The 19,928-nt window shown below is 55.0% G+C and overlaps 1 protein-coding gene across 5 annotated transcripts in view; it reads right to left on the minus strand.

The window, feature by feature from the left end:
• SERINC2 (serine incorporator 2) overlaps positions 1 to 12,107 on the minus strand; it is a 20,800-nt gene extending 8,693 nt beyond the window's left edge. The window contains exons 1-3 of one of the 5 annotated variants that reach the window (XM_046662059.1): positions 12,078 to 12,107; positions 11,471 to 11,521; positions 804 to 965 (exon numbers count right to left, since the gene is read on the minus strand). In XM_046662059.1, the coding sequence (XP_046518015.1) occupies positions 804 to 965; positions 11,471 to 11,521; positions 12,078 to 12,092 (228 nt within the window). In that variant the 5' untranslated portion in view covers positions 12,093 to 12,107. Of the gene's footprint in view, positions 1 to 803; positions 966 to 8,265; positions 8,338 to 9,084; positions 9,211 to 9,283; positions 9,314 to 11,470; positions 11,522 to 12,077 lie in introns of those variants that run through there. The other 4 variants (XM_046662061.1, XM_046662062.1, XM_046662060.1 and 1 more) reach the window with 4 other exon arrangements.
• Positions 12,108 to 19,928: the final 7,821 nt, after the last annotated feature.

The following is a 19,928-nucleotide window of genomic DNA, read 5'->3' on the forward strand; positions in this document are numbered from 1 at the left end:
GGCCCCGCCCACCCAGAACCCAGGAGGGAGGCAGGCCCCGCCCACCCGGGATCCAGCAGGGAGGCCCCAGACCACCCGGAACCCAGGAGGGAGGCCCCAAGGGGCTGGGCCCGGACAAAGCCCCAGCCTCCCGCGCCACGTCCACTCGCGGCCACCTCTGCGGCTGAAGTCCTGTGAGGGAGCCCCCAGCGACAGCCGTCCAGTTCCACCTCGCTACCATCTGCTTATCTCCCTGTCGGCCGCCCACAGCCTCTGGAACGCCCCCCACCGTCTAAAGCAGGGCTCCCCAAAGTTCTCCGCCCACCCCCATCCCGCAGAGGCCTGGGGAAAGCTGAGAGGCCGGGGCCACTCTCCCACAGACTCAGTCTCCCAGGGGGTCTGAGAATCTGCTCGTTTAGCCAACTCCCCAGGGGATTCACACCTCTATGCACTAAAATGTGGAGCCACTGGCCTGAATGCCCCCCGGTCTGTGCCAGGCTATGAAACACTGATGAAGGGACATTAGGGGGTCCCAAACTGGGCATGCGCATCAAAGCGGGGAGAGCACGCCCTGGGCCAGTGTCCGGGGGGCAATAATGATTAATAAGATTTCCCAAGGGGCGCTTGGCTTACGAGACACCGAATCCCCCTGTGCGGCCACATCCTCCTCCCCACACGAAGAAACAACCCCCATCGCCAACCTTGGGCCACCCCTGCCCACCTCCTCCTGATTAGCTGGGACCCCAAGCCTGGGCCCCCCCGAGCCTGGAGCGGCTGGGCCTTCCCCAGAGGCCGGGCACCCCGCCTCCGCCAGGGCCGCTCACCTTGTAGAGCTGACTCTCCACGCCGGGACTCAGCATGATGATGGACACCAGCACCCCCAGGAAGAGGAAGACGGTAAAGATCAGGCGGCTCACGGTGGAGTTGCGGCTGGCGGGGCAGCAGGCGCACAGGATGCAGGGGGCAGAGCCGCAGAGGCAGGACGCCTGCGGGGGGCGGGGGACGGCACTCACTCTGCCTCCTCTCCCGGGCCCACGTCCCGCCCGAGCCCGCAGCACCCACCCCGGCCCCTGCCATGTCTCCAAATCTGCACGGAGCCCGCCTGTACCACCCGCCCCGCGCCGGGCCGGGGCACACCTCGTCCCCAGGAGTCACCCCATCGAACTTTCAAGCCCGAAGGGGAGGCTGAGGGAACCAAGCCTCAAAGAGGCTGGGTCACACAGGGTCACAGAGCCAGTAAGAACGGAACCTCGATTCAAAGCTGGATCTATCACAGGTATTAGGGAGAGAGAGGAACTTCAGAGAGAGCCAGCTGGAGTGACACTTACTTAGAGGGGGGCAGGGTGGTAAAAAAACTTCTTAAAAAATTCAGCTCTGTCACTGATTATCTGTGTGACCTTACACAACTCACTCAACCTCTCTGAACCTCAATATCCTCTTCCATAAAATGGGAATCATAACAGCTCCTACTTCTCATGTGGCAGTTGTAGGGATGAAACAGGAATTTTAACCTGTAACCCCTCAGGCTCGCTCCTCCCTTCCTTGCTTAGTTTTTCTCCACAGGAGCTCCTATCATCTGATTGGCTTTACATTTTATTTCTAGCATGTAAGCTCCCGCAGGACCAGCAGTGGAGCTCTAGAAACAGCAGGTGCATGTAGACATCTGCTGAGTCAATGGAATGAAGGACTGTGAGCGGCTGTGATCTCCCACTCCGGGGCTTTCGATGGCAGCGGTGGGCTCACCCTTCCCCTCCGGGCTCCTCTGCCCCAGCTGGCGTCAGCCCCTCCCCTCCCTGGGGCTGGCTGACATCACTTAGGGGCTGGTGATGCCACACCATTCATTCATGGGTGGCATCCCGAAAGGAGACACCTTCTGGGAGCCGGGTCCACAGCCCAGCCTTTGAGAAAACAGGCTCACATCCGGGTCCATCTGGTCAACTGTTTACTGGCCTCCAAAGAGCCCAACTCCTCCCCCAGGTATTGAAGAGTCTGGGGAGCAAGAAGGACACGGGCCCCGCCCTCCCGGCGCCTCCAGGGGCAGGAAAGACACTCAACACGGCATCACCCCTCATGGTGAGACGTGCCAAGACGTATACGCTGGCATGAGAGTAACTGACGGGGCCACATTAGACTTGGGAGTGGCGGGTCACCTCCCTGAAGAAGTGACATTTAAGCCGAGAGCTGGAGAATGAGGAAGCACTTGCCAGACCCAGGGGAGGAAAGAGCGTCCCAGGCAGAGGGCACAGTGCCCAAGGCGGCTCTGCACAAGCCGGGCGCTGGAGAAACAGCGAGAAGGCCCCTGCAGCCAGGCTGGCAGGGCCGGCGGCCACGTGCAGGAGCTGGCGATGGTCTCGAGCAGTGGGCGTCCACTCGAGGGCCTGAAGCAGGACGGATGGGGACAGCCTCACCCTCAATGACCAGCTGGGGGACAGCAGGCCAAAGGGGCCCCTGCTCCTCGGGAACCCTGCGCTCTGCTTCCTGGACTGCTCACATGGCATCCAGCGCCCTCTGCTTGAGGTGTGGCTGTCTCCTGTCTCGCCGCCACTTCTCCCCAGACGGGAAAGAGTCCTGGAAATGCTCCTGTTCACCCATCTCTCTCACCCACAAAGCCAAGTACAACATGGAGGCTAAAAGAAATGCTTGCAGAATGAAATTCTCCCTCGTGGTCCAAATCCTAATAGTCCACCCAGCCAGCAACAACTGGCTACATCTCTGAGCCCCCACCCCAAGCCCTACTCCTCTCCATGGCCGCTTTCTGGGGATGAGGAGATAAGCAAATGCCAGAAGTGTTCTGTAAACCATAAAGAGCATTCTGGTCATCAGACAGAGCAGGCTCTTGGCCCCATTCTACAGAGGAGCAAACTGAGATCAGAGAGGTTAAGAAACTTGCCAGAAGTCACACAGCAAGTGGACGGCAGTGCTGAGATTCAAGTAATGACAGACAGCTTCTCTTCATAAAGAGTCACCTAGTCCCACGCACTGTAGTAAGCACCTTATCGACATTAAGCTTCACTGACACTATAAAGTAAGTGTGTTATAACCTCCCATTTACAAATGGGGAAACTGAGACTCAGAGAGGTGACACGACCAACGTCACACAGCAAGTAAGCTGAGGAGGTGGGATTTGAGCTCAAGTCTGTCTGCACCAAGGGCCCACTAACTCATCGATGGCAGTCTTATTTAATTTCCAAACACCCCACTGATGAAAACAATCCCTCTAGTGCTGGAGAAAACCAAGGGAGGCCCACAGGCACTGATCCCGGGAACCAGGGGCCCAAGTGCCCGGGTCTGGCTTGTTACCACTTGCATTTGAGACACAAGAAAAGCTGGCTCACTGCAGTCAGCGAGCCTGGCCTTTCAATTCACTCTGGCTCCTGGAGATCAAAATCCAGGTATTCCCGAGACCTGAGGCCTCAGGATTTCCAAGGGCCTGGTTGACACCAGAGAGGCCAGGTCAGGGAGAGGAAAACACACAGCAGCCCCCAGCTGCTTCCAGAGCATCCTTGGAATTGTCCATACGTTCTGACCCAGGCCCTCCACCTCTGGGGATCGCTCCTGCAAGAACCTCTTCCTACAGAAGCACCAGCCTGCGGGAGTAAGTGCATTCACGCGCACACGCACACACCCACGAAGTTCACTGTGGCACTGTTCACGCCAGGGCAACGACGGTGAAAGCGGAAGATAACTAAACGGCCATCAATACCTCCTGGAACTCCCCTGGGAGGGGTCTCTGCTGAATGGAGCAGTGTACACGTCACACTTAAATGAGCACGTGTACAAATACAATCAAATATAAATTATAGCCCAATCAAGTTGCTCTTGCTATTAAAACATAAAAGTTTTGAATTAAGAAAAAAACTAAAATAGGCATAAAGCTTTAGGCTTTATGAGCTTATTAGAATATGAAGAAACTGCAAATGACCCAAAGGCCCAACCCCAGGGCACGCGGTGGCCCATTTACTCCTGGGAATGTTAGAGGCAGGAAGATGAAAGTCACTGGGCTGCAGAGCAATAGGGACTGACGCCTATGATGCAACAGGAAAGCCCAGGCAGGCACAAACATGACAATCACCACCCCACCCCCAAAGGCACTCGGGGAAAGGCAGCAACGGAAAAGCACCAGAACACTGACAGTGGCCGAATCTGAGCGCCAGCCAGGATCTTGGAAGGGAGAACTCCGAACTTAGGAAGCCCTGGGTCTCAGAGTCTTAAAGCTGCAAGATTCCTCCACATTCAACTGGTCCAGCCTCTCTCTGATGAAGAAGCACCCAGAAGGCAGCTGGCCACCTGCTGCTTGCACACGGCCAACAACAAGGAGCTCACTACCTCCCAAGGAGAGCTGGACAGGTCTGGAGCTGTGCATGGTTTGGCGTGGTGGGAACAAACTGTCACTGAGTCACTCACACTCTCTCCCGGTTATCCCTAGAGCCAGGACCCAGGTTCTTAGAACCACTCCCCGGGCACTGGGCGGGGGGGTGGGGGGGGTGGGGTGGCTAAGGCCTAGGGCCACAGTTTAAAGTTGCTTTGTTTAAAACACACTGGCCCTCCACTTCTGGGTATTACTCAAAAGAACTGAATGCAAGGACCCAAACAGATATTTGTGCACCCACAGTCAGTGCAGCATTATTCACAACAGCCAAAAGGCGGAAGCAACCCAAGCGTCCATGGACCGATGAATGGATAAACAAAATGTGGTCTATATGTCCACTGGAATATTATTCAGCCTTAAAAAGGAAGGAAATTCTCATACACACTGCAACATGGATGAACCTTGAGGACACTGTGCCAAGTCAAATAAGCCAGGCACAGAAAGATAAATACCATCTGATTCCACTTATCTCGGGTACCTAGAGAGGTCAAATTCACAGAGACAGGAAGTAGAATGGTGGTTCCCAGGGGCTAGGGGGAGGGGAGGGGACTTATAGTTTAACCTGGAGGAGCTTCAGTTGGGGAAGATAGAAAAGTTCTAGAGACGGATGGTGGCGATGGTTGCACAACACTGTGAATGTGCTTAATACCACTGAACTGTAGTTAAAAATGCTTAAAATGTTACATTTTATGTTATGTATATTTTATAACTAAAAAGGGAGGGGGCAAGGAGTTTTCCGGGAAGAGTAGGAAGTTAGCTAAGTAAGGAAGGGAAGGGTATTCCTACAGAGGAAATAAGACCTGCCAAGCTGTAAGGAATTCTGCATTTTCAGGGTAGCTGGGCAAGAAAGGAAGCTGGAGTGGTGATGGAGAGATGGCCAAGGTCCCCGCCGGCCACGCCAAGGAGTCTGGACTTTATCCTGATTGCTAAAGGGGAGGCATGACATAGATTTGCAGTTTAGAAATATCACTGGGCCACAGAAAGGAAGACAGACCAAGGGAGTGGCATGCGGGAGCTTCAGGAACAGGGAGAGAGAGTCAGGGGCCGTTTCCAGTGACCCAGAGAACTGATACCAAGGAAGAGACCGATTCTAGAGTTCTCCTGGGGCGCTTCACCCAACATTTACGCCTTTTCTGACAATACCACTCATTGGGATCGATCTCACTAGGGCTGTATTTGTTAGACATCCATTTTTAATATATATATGTATCATGTCTCCTAAAATAAACTACAAGCTCCTGGAAAACAAAACAAAGACTTAAAATAGTCCATTTTATGCAATGCACATTTTGCCTCCGTTAAACAGAAAACAGGTGCCAGCAAGGATGGGATGGTGCTTGCAGACTTCATGAACACCTCCCCGACTGGCTGAGCCAGCCCAGGACAGCGCACACTGCCTGCCTCCCCGCTCGCAGCGCTAAGAACAGAGCGCCTGGTCTTGGCTCTGCCACCAAATGCCATCAGACCTCAGACAAGTCTCCTTTCCCCTACGTGGGACTCAGTTTCCTCATCCAGAAATGGGCTCCTGGGCAGGACAGTAAAGCGGCTGGAGCCCAGGCTCTAGAAGGGGACAGCCCTGGGTTTCATCGGCTGCACCACGCCCTTGAAAGAGTTGAGAGCAACTGAGAACTCTGCGGAGGGCCACGGCTTGGCAGCTTCGCAGTAAGGGTGCGGGCATGCTCATCTCAGCCCCAGCCACTCCTCACGACGTGCTGAGAGACAGGGGCCACTTACAAATGGGGAAACTGAGACTCAGAGAGGTGACACGACCAACGTCACACCGCAAGTAAGCTGAGGAGGTGGGATTTGAGCTCAAGTCTGTCTGCACCAAGGGCCCGCTAACTCATCGATGGCAGTCTTATTTAATTTCCAAACACCCCACTGATGAAAACAATCCCTCTAGTGCTGGAGAAAACCGAGGGAGGCCGACAGGCACTGATCCACTTTCCCTGTGCCCCCTTCACAGACAAGGAGAGAGGCGATGGGACGGCCCCCAGTCACGCAGCCGAGAGGGGGCCCAGCCAGGATGCGAGTCCATTTCAGGCTGACCCAAAGGCCCTTCTCACTCCCTCGCACGTAGAAGGCCCTCCCTAAGTATTTACTGACCGTCCAACTCATGTGCTGGCCTGCCCGGTGCCTCCCATCCCACCGGGGGCCCATCTTATCTCCTCCCAGCCAGGACTCACCTTCAGCCCAGTACAAACGCTGACTCAGAGCACTACGACAGGCAGATACAAATACGTCACAGCTGGGAGGGTATAAAAGTTTTCCCCACCGACGTATGTCCCCCCAAACTTTCCCCCTAAAAATGCCTGGGAACCCCCTTTAGAACATCACTTCTATAGGGCAAGTCTTTATGGAAACAGGTTGTTATTGGTGTCCAGTAGCGCCCAACTACACTACTTAATACTGTGTGGCTGTGAGGAAATCACTTTCCCTCTCTGATCCAGTTTCCTCATCTGTGAAGTGGGAATATTAACTGGCTCACTGCAGTTGCTGTGAGGATTAAATGGAAGGACGCATATAAAGTGCTCACTGCAGTGCTGGGCCTGTGCCACCACTGGGTGCGTGGTAAGGATGCAGTAAAAGTGGCTATTGTTAGTATCATTATCTGCAAAGTAGGATAAGTATGTCACAAGGCTGGGGGGAGAACCAATGAGATGGCAGGGGTGAGGGGCTGGCCACAGTGCCTGGCAGGCAGTAGGTGCTCAGTAAATGTCAGAGGTCAGAGCCCCAAGGGGAGGCCACTGAAAGGAGGGGCAGGTCCCTTGCAGACACTAGCCTCCCACTAAGTGAACCTCCCAATTCTACCTTGGGCCAGCCCTGTCCCCAGGCACCCAAGATGTGGAGGGAGGGCAGGTGTGGGCAAGAAGCCTGGACCAGGAATCAGATTTTAATCCTGACTGTACGGTTCCCCATGCTTTCACTGTGCAACCTTAGGCAAGTCAGCTAACCTCTCTGGGCTACAGGTTCCTCATCTCACGAGGGTTTGAGAAGACCTGTCAGGTGCCTTCCGGTCCCAGCACTGTAGGATTCTATGACTCAGAAACCAGCACTTGGCTCCAGAGGGAACTCTCCACCCACCTTTCAAAGATGATAACAATAGCTCCCATTTGGAGCACTCGCTATATGCCAGGAACCGGGCAGGGCACTTTCCAGTCTTCCCAACAGCATTACAAGGGAGGCAGAGGGAGAGACAGAGGCCCAGGGAACTGGCAGGTCTTCTCTCAACACCCACCACGCCCAGGCCAGCCCAGTCAGATGGACATCTGGTCAACAACCAGAAAGCTCTCCCTCCTCACCAGGAAGCAAACCCTTCCTGGGCAGACGCAGCCCAAACCTTGGTTTCGGGGCGGGATCTCAGGGACCAGCTCTTGATTCCTACACAGACACACGGACACACGGACACACACACACACACACACACACGCACTTCACAGATGGGGAAATGGAGGTCCAGAGAGGACAAGAGTTCTGTCCAGGGACCCTCTGTACAGCCTCTGGGCAGACAACGAAGCATTCTCAGAAAATGGCTGTAAAGTCAATCTCTAGATGCCCCAGCTCGCGCCTCGACACCAGCCTCCTAACACACACACACACACAACTCAGAGACAAAGGAAAGTAAGTCCTGGGATTCGGCAGCCGGCAGCCACCAGACGCCCCTCTTCCTCTCTTCTCCTCTTTGTTCGGGGCAAAGGGGGAGGGGGCTGCCTGAACGAAGCTCGGGTTTAATGAGGGGAAGAGGGAAGGAGAAGGGGCCTCCGCCAGGGTCTGGCCGAAGCTCCTCCCCGGTGCTGGCTGCCCCCCAGGTCCCCGAGCCCAGGCGACCAGGTACTCCCTCCCCCCACGGACCCCAGCCTCCCTCAATTCCTGGGTTTTTCAAGCCAGAGCTGGGCCCGGGCGGCACCCGCACTCACCGCACGGAGGGCGGCTTAGAAAGGCGCAAGGGGCTTCCTCCACACCCCGCACTGTGGCTCCGGGGCCCAGAGGGGAAGTGTCTGGGGCTCGCTGGGGAAGTGGCCAGGAGTTAGCCTGAGCCAGACTGAATGAGGCAGACACACGGACGCAGAGAGACAGACAGACTGGACGGGCGGACAGACGGACAGACACCGAACCATAGACAGACAACGACAGATGGAGAAGCGATGGATGAACAAAGACAGTCGGACAAACGAACAGACAGGGACAGCCATCAGACAAATACAAATGGACAAACGGAGGCAGACGAACAGGAACAGACAGACTGACGGACAGACTGCCAGAGGGACAAAGAAGGACACACGGCGGAGAGAGACGGGGAGCAGGCAGCCCACACAAAGAGTCAGAGCGTCCGGGAGAGAGATGGGAGGCGCACGGCGAGGGTGTCCCCAAGTTGGACGAAGTGAAGCCACAGCGCCCACTCCCACCCCGGGCTCGGAGCCTCAGTCTCCCCAGCTCCCCGTAGGGGCGCCGGCCGAGGGCACTCCCCTCCCCCGCCCGGGCGCGCCCCAACCCCTCCCCCGCGGTAACCCGAGCCCGGGACACCAGCTGTCGCCGGCGCCCGCAGGCCTGGGACGGGGACGGGGACGGGGCCCGAGGGAGGGGGGACCCGAGGGGCGAGGCGGCGGGCTGTGGGTTCAGAAAGACAAGTTTGGAGGAAGGAAAAAGAAGAAACTATTTGGAGGAAGAAGACGGGACACAAGCGCAGGAAGGAAGAAGGCGGCGGCGGCGCGGGGCGGACGCGGGGCCGGACTCACGCAGCTGAGCAGGGAGCAGGCGCCCAGACAGGCCCCCATGGCGGCGGCGGCGCGGGGCGCGGGGCGCGGGGCGCGCGGTCTGCTCGGGCTCCTGCAGCCCCGCCCCGCCCCGCCCCCAGCCCCGCCCCGCCCCGCCCCGCCCCACCTGCCGAAGCCGCCGGTCACTTTCCGGCGACGCTCCGGGCCTCCCGGGACTCACCTGGAGCAGGTGCATGGGCGGGACCCGTCGGGGAAGTCGGGTTGCCTGGGATCCCCGCGGCCACGAGACCCGCGCAAGTGGTCCCAACTCTGGCCCAGGCTCGTGTCCTGGTCCAAAGTGAGGGTTTGGAAATGGTGACGCCTGGGTTCGCCAGGCCACAGCTTGAGCTCGTAACGCTGTTACCCCACTTCAGGGGGCAGAATCCAAGAGATAGTCACCCCTGACTCGGCGCTTGACGTAGAGGCTCTGCCCAAGGCGCAGGTGTTGAATAATGAATAATTGGAGACAGAAACGGACAAGCCACTTCGCCTCTCTGAGCCTCAGTTTCCCCATCTCTAAAGTGAGGATGCCTACATTATAGGGCTGTTACAACACGTGGTAGATGCTTGACGAATGTGAGCTCCCTGTCGTCCCTGTTTCTCCTGAGACTCCTCAGCACTCTTTTCCTGTTCTCCCCTCCATCCACCTGCTCCTCAAGCCCTACTGACTCCTGTCTTGGGCCACATGCTCCCCCGAGCCACCCTACTTGGTGGCTCATTGCTCCCCATGGATGCCCTAACTCTGGGCCCCAGCTAAGGGGATCAGAAGGGGTGGGTGTGTCACATTCCTGGCAGCCCATCCCACAGGGGTAGGTGGGAGAGACCCAGGGGCGGGCTCTGTAATTAGTCTCTGTCCCCCTCTAGCCCTCTCCTTGCTCAGCCCTCGACAGGATAATGTTAGGGAAGGAAGTCTGGGTGCCTCGCAGCTGACCCCGGGGCCAAAGATCCAGCCTGACTGCATTCTTGGGTGATTCATAATTAATGGGGCCAGGCTTAGCCATTAATTGTGCCAGGACTGTTCTAGAAACATACCCTACAGTTTCCTCCCTCCACACTTTGGCCCACAGGATACCTCTCCCTGGAAAGCCCTTCTTCTCCTTGTTCCCTTTCCTGGCCATCGAAGCCTTGCTCACATGCCATGTCTTCTTGGTGAAGAGAACCACCACCCCAAACCACTGCTTGGCCCCCTTAGGAATGAGTATCCTCCAGTTTCTCTGTGTTTCAACATGGGCCTCCGTTATGGCCTCACAAATAAGTAAAGTTACCACAAAGCTTGAGCACGAACCAAACCCTGTCACCTGCATGGTCCCATCCAAGCCCCCACAATAACCCTGAGAAGTAGGTTAATTCCCTACCCCGCCCCAATTTGCAGATGAGGACACTGAGGCTCAGAGAAGCACAGTGACGTGCTAGACATAAACTGAGCTGTGACTATTGTCGTTGCTGTTATTGTTGCTCAAGGACACACGGCTCAGAAGGCAGAGCTAGAGGACCACCGATCTGGCCTTGATCTCAGAATGCAAGGCCCGTCCCTGACATTCCACTGCCTCTCCTGGAAAGTGGAGGTGGCAATACCCAGTCCCCCTCTTTTGCTGTCCAATAATGTGTTCAGTCCTTCCCAAGTCTGAGACCCTTAGGAGGCTGTGAGCCGCCCAAGGACTGTCTGATTCACCTCTGGCTGCTCCCTCCCCTGCCCTGGGTATAGCACGGGGCCTGGCGTAAACGTTTGATGAATGAATGTCTGAACTTTTACCACAAGCCCAGGTTCCTCGTTCTGCTGTGACTGACAGTCTGATCTAAAACCTGCCCCTACATGTCACCTTCTACCCAGCAACCCTCCGTGCCTGGAATGCCACCCAGCAGTTGCGGTGAGCCTGTCTCACAGCCCCCCACCCCAGGGGTCAGCTCCTTTTGACACTTCTGCCCCAAGGGCTGAATTTTCCATCCGTCAACACCTCCCTTTCCCATGACCTGGTCCAGAGAAAGTGCCCAAGACGAGATGAGCAACGCCTGAGACTCTTGCTCTGTCCCAGCCTCTCACACCCTCTGCCGTCCTAGGGGGGGCCACTTCCCCTCTCTGTCCCTCCATCCCCCCCCCAGAGATGGGGGTGGTTATCCTGCTTAACCTCCCAGAGCAGTTGGGAGCCTCGAGAAAGCGTTCCAAGAAATAGGCAGTGATCTGAACGGAGCAAGGGGTTAACATAACTCCGAGTGTAAAAGACGGCCTCCTGGTTTTAGATTGAAATTTTCCAGAGCAGAGTGACATGCTGCCATTGTCCTGGCCTTCCCCACCCAAGACCGAGGCAAGCTGGGCTCTCTGGTCCCCATGTCACCACACGCAGGGGGGCAGACTCTGCAGATGACTCACGGTGTGCCCTTGTCCTGGTGACTGTTGCTCTTTCAGCCTCACACTTCTCATCTGTGAAATGGAGATAGTCATTTTTGCCCCAGCTATCTCAGGGGATTATTGGGGAGATGAAATGAGGAGGTGATAAAGAGGCTTCATTGCTCAGTGTCCAGACCAGACCACCCGCCTTTCTCCCAGTCTTGAACCTCAAGCATGGAGCCAGAATCACTCTCTCTCACACCTCCAAAGGCAAGATCACAGTCAGCCCCTCCCCAGCCCCCCGATCTTGGCAAGTCACCCAACCTCTCTGAGCCTCGCTGGAGGGTTGGGATTCAGGGTCACCACAGCCCTTCCAACTATGTCACGTCATGTAAACTATGTCCACGGAGAGAATCATGCAGGGGTCCTTTGGTCCAGCCCCCTGTGCCTGTCACCCAGCCCAGACAGATGCTCAACTCCCCAGGTCCCAGAGGAAGTAGGCTCTGGCTTCTTGGGCCACTCACTCCAAGGGTTCTCTAATCTGATCTCATTGGGCCTCAGCTTTCAAATCTGCAATATGGGAACGATTCCCTGCTCAAGCCCCCAGGGCCCGCCAACACCCCCAGTTCATTCTTGCCCTATCCCTTACCATCCTGCCGTCCATGGGGACTCAGATGCACTCTGGCTTTCAGCCTCCCGTTCCCTGGGCCTTGCTGTTGGCACTGGCCTCCACTTCCTGCTTCTGACCCATTTACAGAGAGGGCTGAGGCTGTCCCTTATGAATATGCATGTGGGATAATGAGGGTTTGGGATTGGGGGAGCATCTGGAGAGAGGCATCCACGTAGGCCCCATCCACCCGCTCTCCCCATACACAGACCCCCAGCGAGGGCACCCTCCTCCCAAAGTGTGCATGCGAATTTGGGGCAAAGGCTGAAGAAACAACAATAATAATATCCACAGCAACTATTTTTAAGTGCTTACAACTTGCCAGGCACCCTGCTAAGAGCATCTCCCTTAAGATGCTTTTAAGGTGAAAACTATTTTCCCCATTTAACACATAAGGAAATTGATGCTCTGAGAAGTTGGGTGACGTGCACGTAGACTGGATGTGGAACGTGCACGTGGTTATGTGCAGGGCGAGGATGGAACCCAGGTTGTGCCGGACTCCACAGCTGGCACTCTTAACCTCTGCCACCCAGGTGTACAGGGCCAAGCCAGGAGCCCTGAGCGCGTGGTCCTGGGGCCACATCTAGAGCTCACACTCCAGCAGACGAGCTCACAGTGGCCTTAGGCAACCCAGACTTTAGGAAAGAACCCCAGGTCCCGCAATTGACTCCATCTGTGCAGTATGGAGATGGGCATACAGGTGTGTGCATGCAGTGCATGTTCACATGTGTGTAGACACACGTGTGATGCACGTGTGAGCGTAGATGTACCCACGGTGTGTTGTGCATGTTCGGATGCAAACATGTGTGACAGGGGTGTCCCCGAGGCTGCCAGGTGTATGCACTCCTATGCCACTTTTGTTCCTTCTTCAGCCAACACTTAGAGAGGAACCGCTGCGTGCCAGGTGCTGGGGATGTGGTGTGAACAAGGCCAACGGGGTCTCTGCCCTCCTGAAGCGACAGCCCGGTGGGCTTTGTACCCATATGTAGTAACACTCCAGAGGGAATCTTTGTGGGAGGTTTTCTTTGTGGGAGGTGGCTAGGAAGTGAGAGAAGACAGTGGTGAAGGTGGAAAAGGTGGGACACGCGGGGTGGGGAACTCCAGGGGAGCCCCTGACATTTGCCAGAAATGAGTGGGGGGGGGGGGAGTAAGCCAGGACCTGGCATGGACTTCACAAGGGTCACAGGTCTGAGGATCCTAAAAGGTCTCTGGATGCTTCCTTCACAGACATCAAGGATCTGCCGTGAATGCACATGTGGGCACCGTGTGTGTGTGTGTGTGTGAGTGTGTAGCTTTATATGTGTGTGCACAGGTGATTGTGCGTGGTGTCTGCATATGTGGATACATGTGGATATGCGTATGGAGTGGACGTGTGTGAATTGGGGGACATGGGTAAATCACATGTGGTGTGTGCACATGGGGGTTTTACATGAGGGGTGTGCGTGTGATGTGTGCAGCAGGGCCTGTTACTGTGAGGGAGAAGGAGAGAAGAGAGTGCCATTTGGCCCAGGCCCCACATTCACAAGCCTCAAAAATGCATTGAAGAATGAGATGGATAGATGGCGAGATAGAGAGACAAACAGATGGAAGAATGGATATGGATGGAGGGATGGATGGATGGAAAGAGGGATGGGTATGTGGCAAAGCAAATATGCACAATGTTCATTGTAGATTCCAGGCGGTGAGGATTGGGGTGTTCACTGTACAATTCTTTCAACCTTTCTGGGTGCTGGAAATTTTTCATAATAAAATGTTAGAAAACAAGGTACACTCAAAGGGGGCTGGATGTCTAGTCCCAGAGAATCACGTACAAGATGGAAAGAGCAGCATGCTCATCATACGATTTGACACTTAGATCCCACCTCCAGACCACACAGCACTGTGAACGCATATCTTTTATAATTCCTGCAATTAGCTTATGAATCTCTCAATTGCATTGCATTGTGTTTGTGAGTACGTGTGTGTGTTAAAGATACTAATTTATTAAATAAAAACAATGAAACAAAGCGCAATTGTGACCAGCCTTTCTTCATTTTTAACTTATGAAGAGCCTCAAAAATCAGAATTGCTTGGGCCCCTCTTGGCCTATGAGGGCCCCCGCTGTGGGAGGAGTGCGTATGCGTTTGCACGTGAGGATGTGAGAGCACGTGGGTGGGGGAGGCCAACTCCCGTGAGAGAGCCCACCCCAAGTCAGCCTCCTCCAAGCCCCCATGAGGCCAGCACCCTTCCTGGGGGGGAAGGGATGTCTTGGAACTGAGGAAGGGCAGCCACCAGCCCCAGGGAAGCCTTGGGGACCAAGAAAAATGTCATCTGAGGCTTGGACACGCTCAGGCCAAGCGGCGTCCCCTGGCAGCAGTGGGCGTGTGGGCGGCTGAAAGTGGGGTGTTTCCGGGAGGAGCATGGGGCCAAGGCCCCGCGGCTCCTCCTTTCCTCCCCATCCATGTGTTACCTCCTGTCTAAAGCCACTCCTCCTCCCCGCCCAGTGCCTATAGGCCCCAACTCTCAGCACCCCCTCATTGTACAGATGGGGAAACTGAGGCCTGGAGAGAATAGAGCTGCCCAGGCCACACGGCAAGTCAGCAGCAGAGTCAGAACTGAGGGCCAGGCTAAGTCTTGTTCTCTGTACCCACTGTCTGCCACCTCTGCGTCTCCTGCCTTCAGTCACTGTAGGAGGGGGCCAGGCCCAGGGTACCCAGCAGATGAGGCCCCAGAGTTTCCTCCTGTCTGGGTGGGTCACATACAGGATGCAGGAGGCCCTGCGGGCACTAGAAACAGTGCATGGCTGGGAGGCAGGACCATGGACCCTGTCCGAGGGACCCTGGACAGCTCCCTGCCCCTCTCAGGGCCTCAATTTCTCCATCTGTAAAATAAACAAGGTGAACCACAGCAGTAGCTTCCACGTAATGTTTCGAGGCAGAACCCCCAGCAGCTACAAGAGCTGCTGCCCTGGTCGATGTAGGGGAGGCAGGTAGATGTCCGCGCCCTCGGCCTCCTCATCTGCCCTCCACCAAGAAGCTCACCAGAGGAGGTCCCATCCAGTCGCAGAACCAGTGGATAAGAGATCAGGCTTCAGGACAGAGGGGCCCAATTCCAGCCGGGCCACTTCCCAGCTGCGTGGTCCCAGCCAAGGCTCTCCAAGCCTCAGCTTGCTCCTCTGGAAAATGGGGTAACAATACGAACCTCCTAGGACCGTGTGAGATGAAATGAGATCATTCGTGTCCAGTGCTTGGCATGTGAATAACGTATTAAAACTTGAAGCCACAGTGGCCGTTATTACTAGTTATCACCAGATGAGAACCATGCGTGAGCCCATTGGCTTCACAGCCAGTGGTGTCTGCTGTTCCAGACCCTAAAGCCAATGCATTTTGGCAACTGCTACCCCAAATTCCTCAGCCCGCCTCTCTCTGCAGCTGCTCCAGGACAGCTGGGCCTGCAGAGGCTGCTTCGAGGCCAGGCCCGGGCCCCAGGGAGAGGAAGCACAGGGCTCCCTATAATCAGGACAGGCCTCAGGGAGACTGAGGCCCCAGAAGGCCATCATTAGCTCCCCCACCCCTGCCCTGCCCCAGGCCCTGACCTGGCTGCTGAAGCCCCAGAGAGAGGGCAGTGAGTATTTAGCCAAAGCCTTTCATTTCCAAGGGCCTCCCCAGGCCGCAGGGTTCAGAGAAGGGTGCCTGGTGACACAGGCAGGAGGGAGAGCCTGTCTGGATCCAGGGTCCCCATCCCCCCAGGCAGCTGTCGGCCCCATGGGAGGACAGAGTCGGCACTGAGAATCCTGCAATGCTGGAGCTAAAGGAAGCTCAAACCACCTAATGTCTATATGTACCGTGGAATATTATTCAGTCTTAAAAAAGGAAGACAGTTCCCATACAGGCTACGCCATGGATGAACCTTAAGGACATTGCGCTGAGGGAAATAAGCTAGACACAAAAGGACAAATACTGTATGATCCACTTCCGTGAGGTGCCCGGAGAAGTCACATTCAGAGAGACAGAAGTCGAAGGGCGGCTGCCAGGAGCTGGGAGAGAGGGAAACGGGGACTTATTGAAGACAAACACACAAAAAACCACGTCGAGCGTCTCCTCTCACTTAACAGATGGGGAAACTGAGGCCAGAACAGGGGAAGGGACTCCCCAAGTGCACACATGGGTATGGAGAGGTGTTCCCTGGCTTTCTGCTCCCCATCAAGTGAGTCCTGTCCCACACCCTAGTCTGCCCAGCTGCTGCGACAGCCTGCTCCCTGGACCCCAAGCTTCCAGCTGGTTCCTTGGCGCACCTACCAGAGCAATTTTATTCGTCTTTTTAAAAAATACTTCACAGGGCCTGCCTGGTGGCGGAGTGGTTAAGTTCGCACACTCTGCTTTCATGGCCTGGGGTTTGCAGGTCAGATCCCGGGTGTGGACCTACACACTGCTCATCAAGCCATGCTGTGCTGGTGTCCCACATACAAAACAGAGGAAGATTGGCACAGATGTTAGCTTAGCAACAATCTTCCTTAAGCAAAAAGAGGAAGATTGGCAACAGGTATTAGGTCAGGGCCAATCTTCCTCAACAACAAAAAAATCTTTTTACTCCTTTACTCTGGGTTTCATTTCTCCCACTTACAAAATCATACCTGTTCCAGGAAAGCAGGGGCCTCATCTGTCTGGGTCACCACAGGACCCCACCTCCCAGATTGGCCTCTGACAGGATATTGCACAGGTTGAGCATGTGAATTTCAGGAAATTGGGAAAATAGAGGAATGCTTGAAAAAAGTAAAAAATCACCTGTGGATTCCCACCCTCAACATGTTTTAATGTAGCTTATTCTAATCTATTTTAACACTTAAACGCTTTTTAAAAAACAATCCGGACTCACACTACATAAATCGTTTTGTGTCCCGACTTTTCCGTGTAACATCTACCATGAGCATTTTTCCTTGCCACTAAAATGCTTTCTTAGCGTTGAGAGTGGCTTTGTCCGTGGATGTCGCCCCTCGGAAGTCACCTTCTCAGCAAGGCTCCTGGACCACTCAGGCTAAATTAGCCCTCCACTCGCATCACTGTGCGTTCTTTGTGACATTTGTCACTATCGGAAATTACCTGATTCTGTTCACTAGTGTGTTGTCTGTCTGCTTATTAAACTGTCCGTGGGCCGGCCCGGTGGCGCAGCAGTTAAGTTCGCACGTTCCGCTTCTCGCTGGCCCAGGGTCCACGGGTTTGGATCCTGGGTGTGGACATGGCACCACTTGGCAAAAAGCCATGCTGTGCAGGCGTCCCACGTATAAAATAGAGGAAGATGGGCATGGATGTTAGCTCAGGGCCAGTCTTCCTCAGCAAAAAGAGGAAGATTGGCAGTAGTTAGCTCAGGGCTAAACTTCCTCAAAAAAAAAAAAAAAGTCACTCATCATCAAATAAAATCAACTCCTTTTGAACGTGCCCCCTGTCGACCATGTGGCTCAGAGGACCCCAACACACCCCCCCAAGTACCTGGGAGGACAAGGGCACAAGCCTGATGTGTGTGGATTAGTCATTTCCAAAGTTTTGATATTGCAAACCACACTTTTTGATAATAACCAAAAAATTACTTTTGTTTTAATTTGTTTGATTACTAGTGAAGTTGAACTTTTTTCACACGTATTTTTATTTTTGTAATATATATATATGTATTATTATTTATATTTTTCATATGTTTATTATTTGTATTTCTTCTTAGGTGCCAGAATGATCTTTTTAAAAGAAAATCTGATCACACCCTTGTTTAGGACTTTTGGTGGTTCCACACTGCCCAGGGAATAAAGACCCAACTCCCCAACACGGTCCACAAGGCCCTGCGCCATCTGACCTCTGCCCCTCCTCTCACCATTGTCTGGACAACTGGCAGTTTCCAGAAAGAGTCCTTCAATCTCTCTCCTCCTGCCTTTGGCAATTCATGAACATCACCTCCTCCTGGATGACTCCCAGGTTTACCTGCCACCACACGCATCCTGGTTCTCACACAGGATAATACACTCCTTGACCTCAGCGTCTGTCCTACCCCCTCTGTGCCGCCAGTGCTTGGCAGATGCCAAATGATGAATGCCCAAAGCGTATGAATGAGATGAATGAATGGATGAGAAGGGAGGGAGGGAGGGAGGGAGGAAGAAGACTGGAAGAAATTAATCTGTTGCATATTCCAAGGAGGCCCTGGGAAATGGGGAAATTTGGTTGCTCCGGCCCCAGCGGAAGCCCCAGGACCTGGGGAGGCGGGAGGTGTAGGAGATGTGCCTGGTCTCTGGAAGGAGCTGCTTCCCTGACGGGGGCAGAAGAGGAGGGCTAATTAGTGGCCTCGGAGGGGAGTGGGAGGTCAGGCCAGGAAGTGGAGGGGAGCCAGTGGGACAGCTTGGCTGAGGTCCAGGCCATCAAGGTTGGGCAATCTTAATGACTCCAATCAAAATGGCTTTGCCACCACTGGGCCAGTCCCCAGGGCCTCTCACTCAAAGGTTAGCACCTCCCACCTGGAACCCCATCAGCAAAAAGACTTCTCTGGGCCCAGGCCCTTCACCCCAGCCCACCCTTGGCCCCTTTACCCCAGAAGCTGGATGGTCTTCAGGGTCCCAGGACCAATAAGAGGTTAGAAGAGGCCGCAGCAGCGGGTGACCCAGCTGCCGTGGGGTGAAGAGATAATGACCTCTTGGGGTTTATGGGCATAGGGCTTGGCCCTGCCTGGCTCAAGGGAAGAGGCCTAGATGGTTGCACACCCATTACAGAGTTTTATCTTGCCAATATGGGCCCCTCCACCCCACCTTTCGGTCCCTCTGCCTCTCTCTCCTTCATTCCCACCCTCCTCGCCACAGTGGCTTTCTTTCCAGCCCTTCACAAGTCAAGCTCTTTCCCATCTCAGGGCCTTTGCACTTGCTGTTCTCTCTGCCTGCAGTGCTCACCCCCAGATCTCGGCACAGCTGCTTCTTATCATCAGGCAGGTCTCGGCTCAGAGGCACCTCCTCATCGAGGAAACACTGTAAGCATCCTCCCCAGCTGGACGCATAGCCGGCCCTTCTCTACTCCATGACCTTGTTTAGTTTTCAGTCTGCCCAGGTCAGAATCTCGCCCCAGTTATCTACCAGCTTGGGTAAGTTACTGACCCTCTCTGTGCCTCTATTTCCTCACCTCTGAAATAGGTGTAATAGCAGCACTTATGTCATTATGTTGTTGGAAGGAGTGAATGAGCTGACACAGGGCCTGGCACATAGTAGGGCTCCATAAACGGCAGTCTGTATGACCATCACTGTCTGCCCCCTCCAGCTCCCTGGAGAGGAGGCCTCTGTCCACTTGCTCATAGCTGCCACCCCCGGGCCTAGAGCAGTGCTTGGTCCACAAGAGATGCTCCTGAAATAGGTATTGAGGTCATCGATGTGCTTGTTTCTCTCCTGGTGTTTTGCCCTTTTCCTACTTGTGCCCCACCCGGTACAAGCAGGTGGGCTGTTCAGCAGACCAGAGGCCTCCCCAGGCGGGAAGGAACAGAAGGATGGAGCGAGTGGTGAGGGCAGAGACATCACAGGCCCTGAGAGGGCCCCGCAGATGGCAGCCAGAGCCCAGAGGGGGACTGACCAGAATGACCCCAAACCACAGTGTGACCCCCAACCCAGCAGAACGACTCTAGTGCCCTCCTCCAGTGTAACCCGCACATGGAGAGCCATGTGGGCCCCAGAAGGGCCATTCAAAGCAAAAAGGACAACGGTGTCACTGAGGTGACCCAGGAGGACCCCTGGCTGGGAAACACACAGGCCTCCCACGCCTTAGCTCTGCACAAATTCATCTCCCACCCCAGCTTAGATAAAAGCCAGCACTGAAGGAAAAGAAAGTTCCGCTTCGCACA

The sequence above is a fragment of the Equus quagga genome, chromosome 5 (genome assembly GCF_021613505.1).
Source record: "Equus quagga isolate Etosha38 chromosome 5, UCLA_HA_Equagga_1.0, whole genome shotgun sequence".
In the NCBI taxonomy this organism is placed as follows: Eukaryota; Metazoa; Chordata; class Mammalia; order Perissodactyla; family Equidae; genus Equus; species Equus quagga.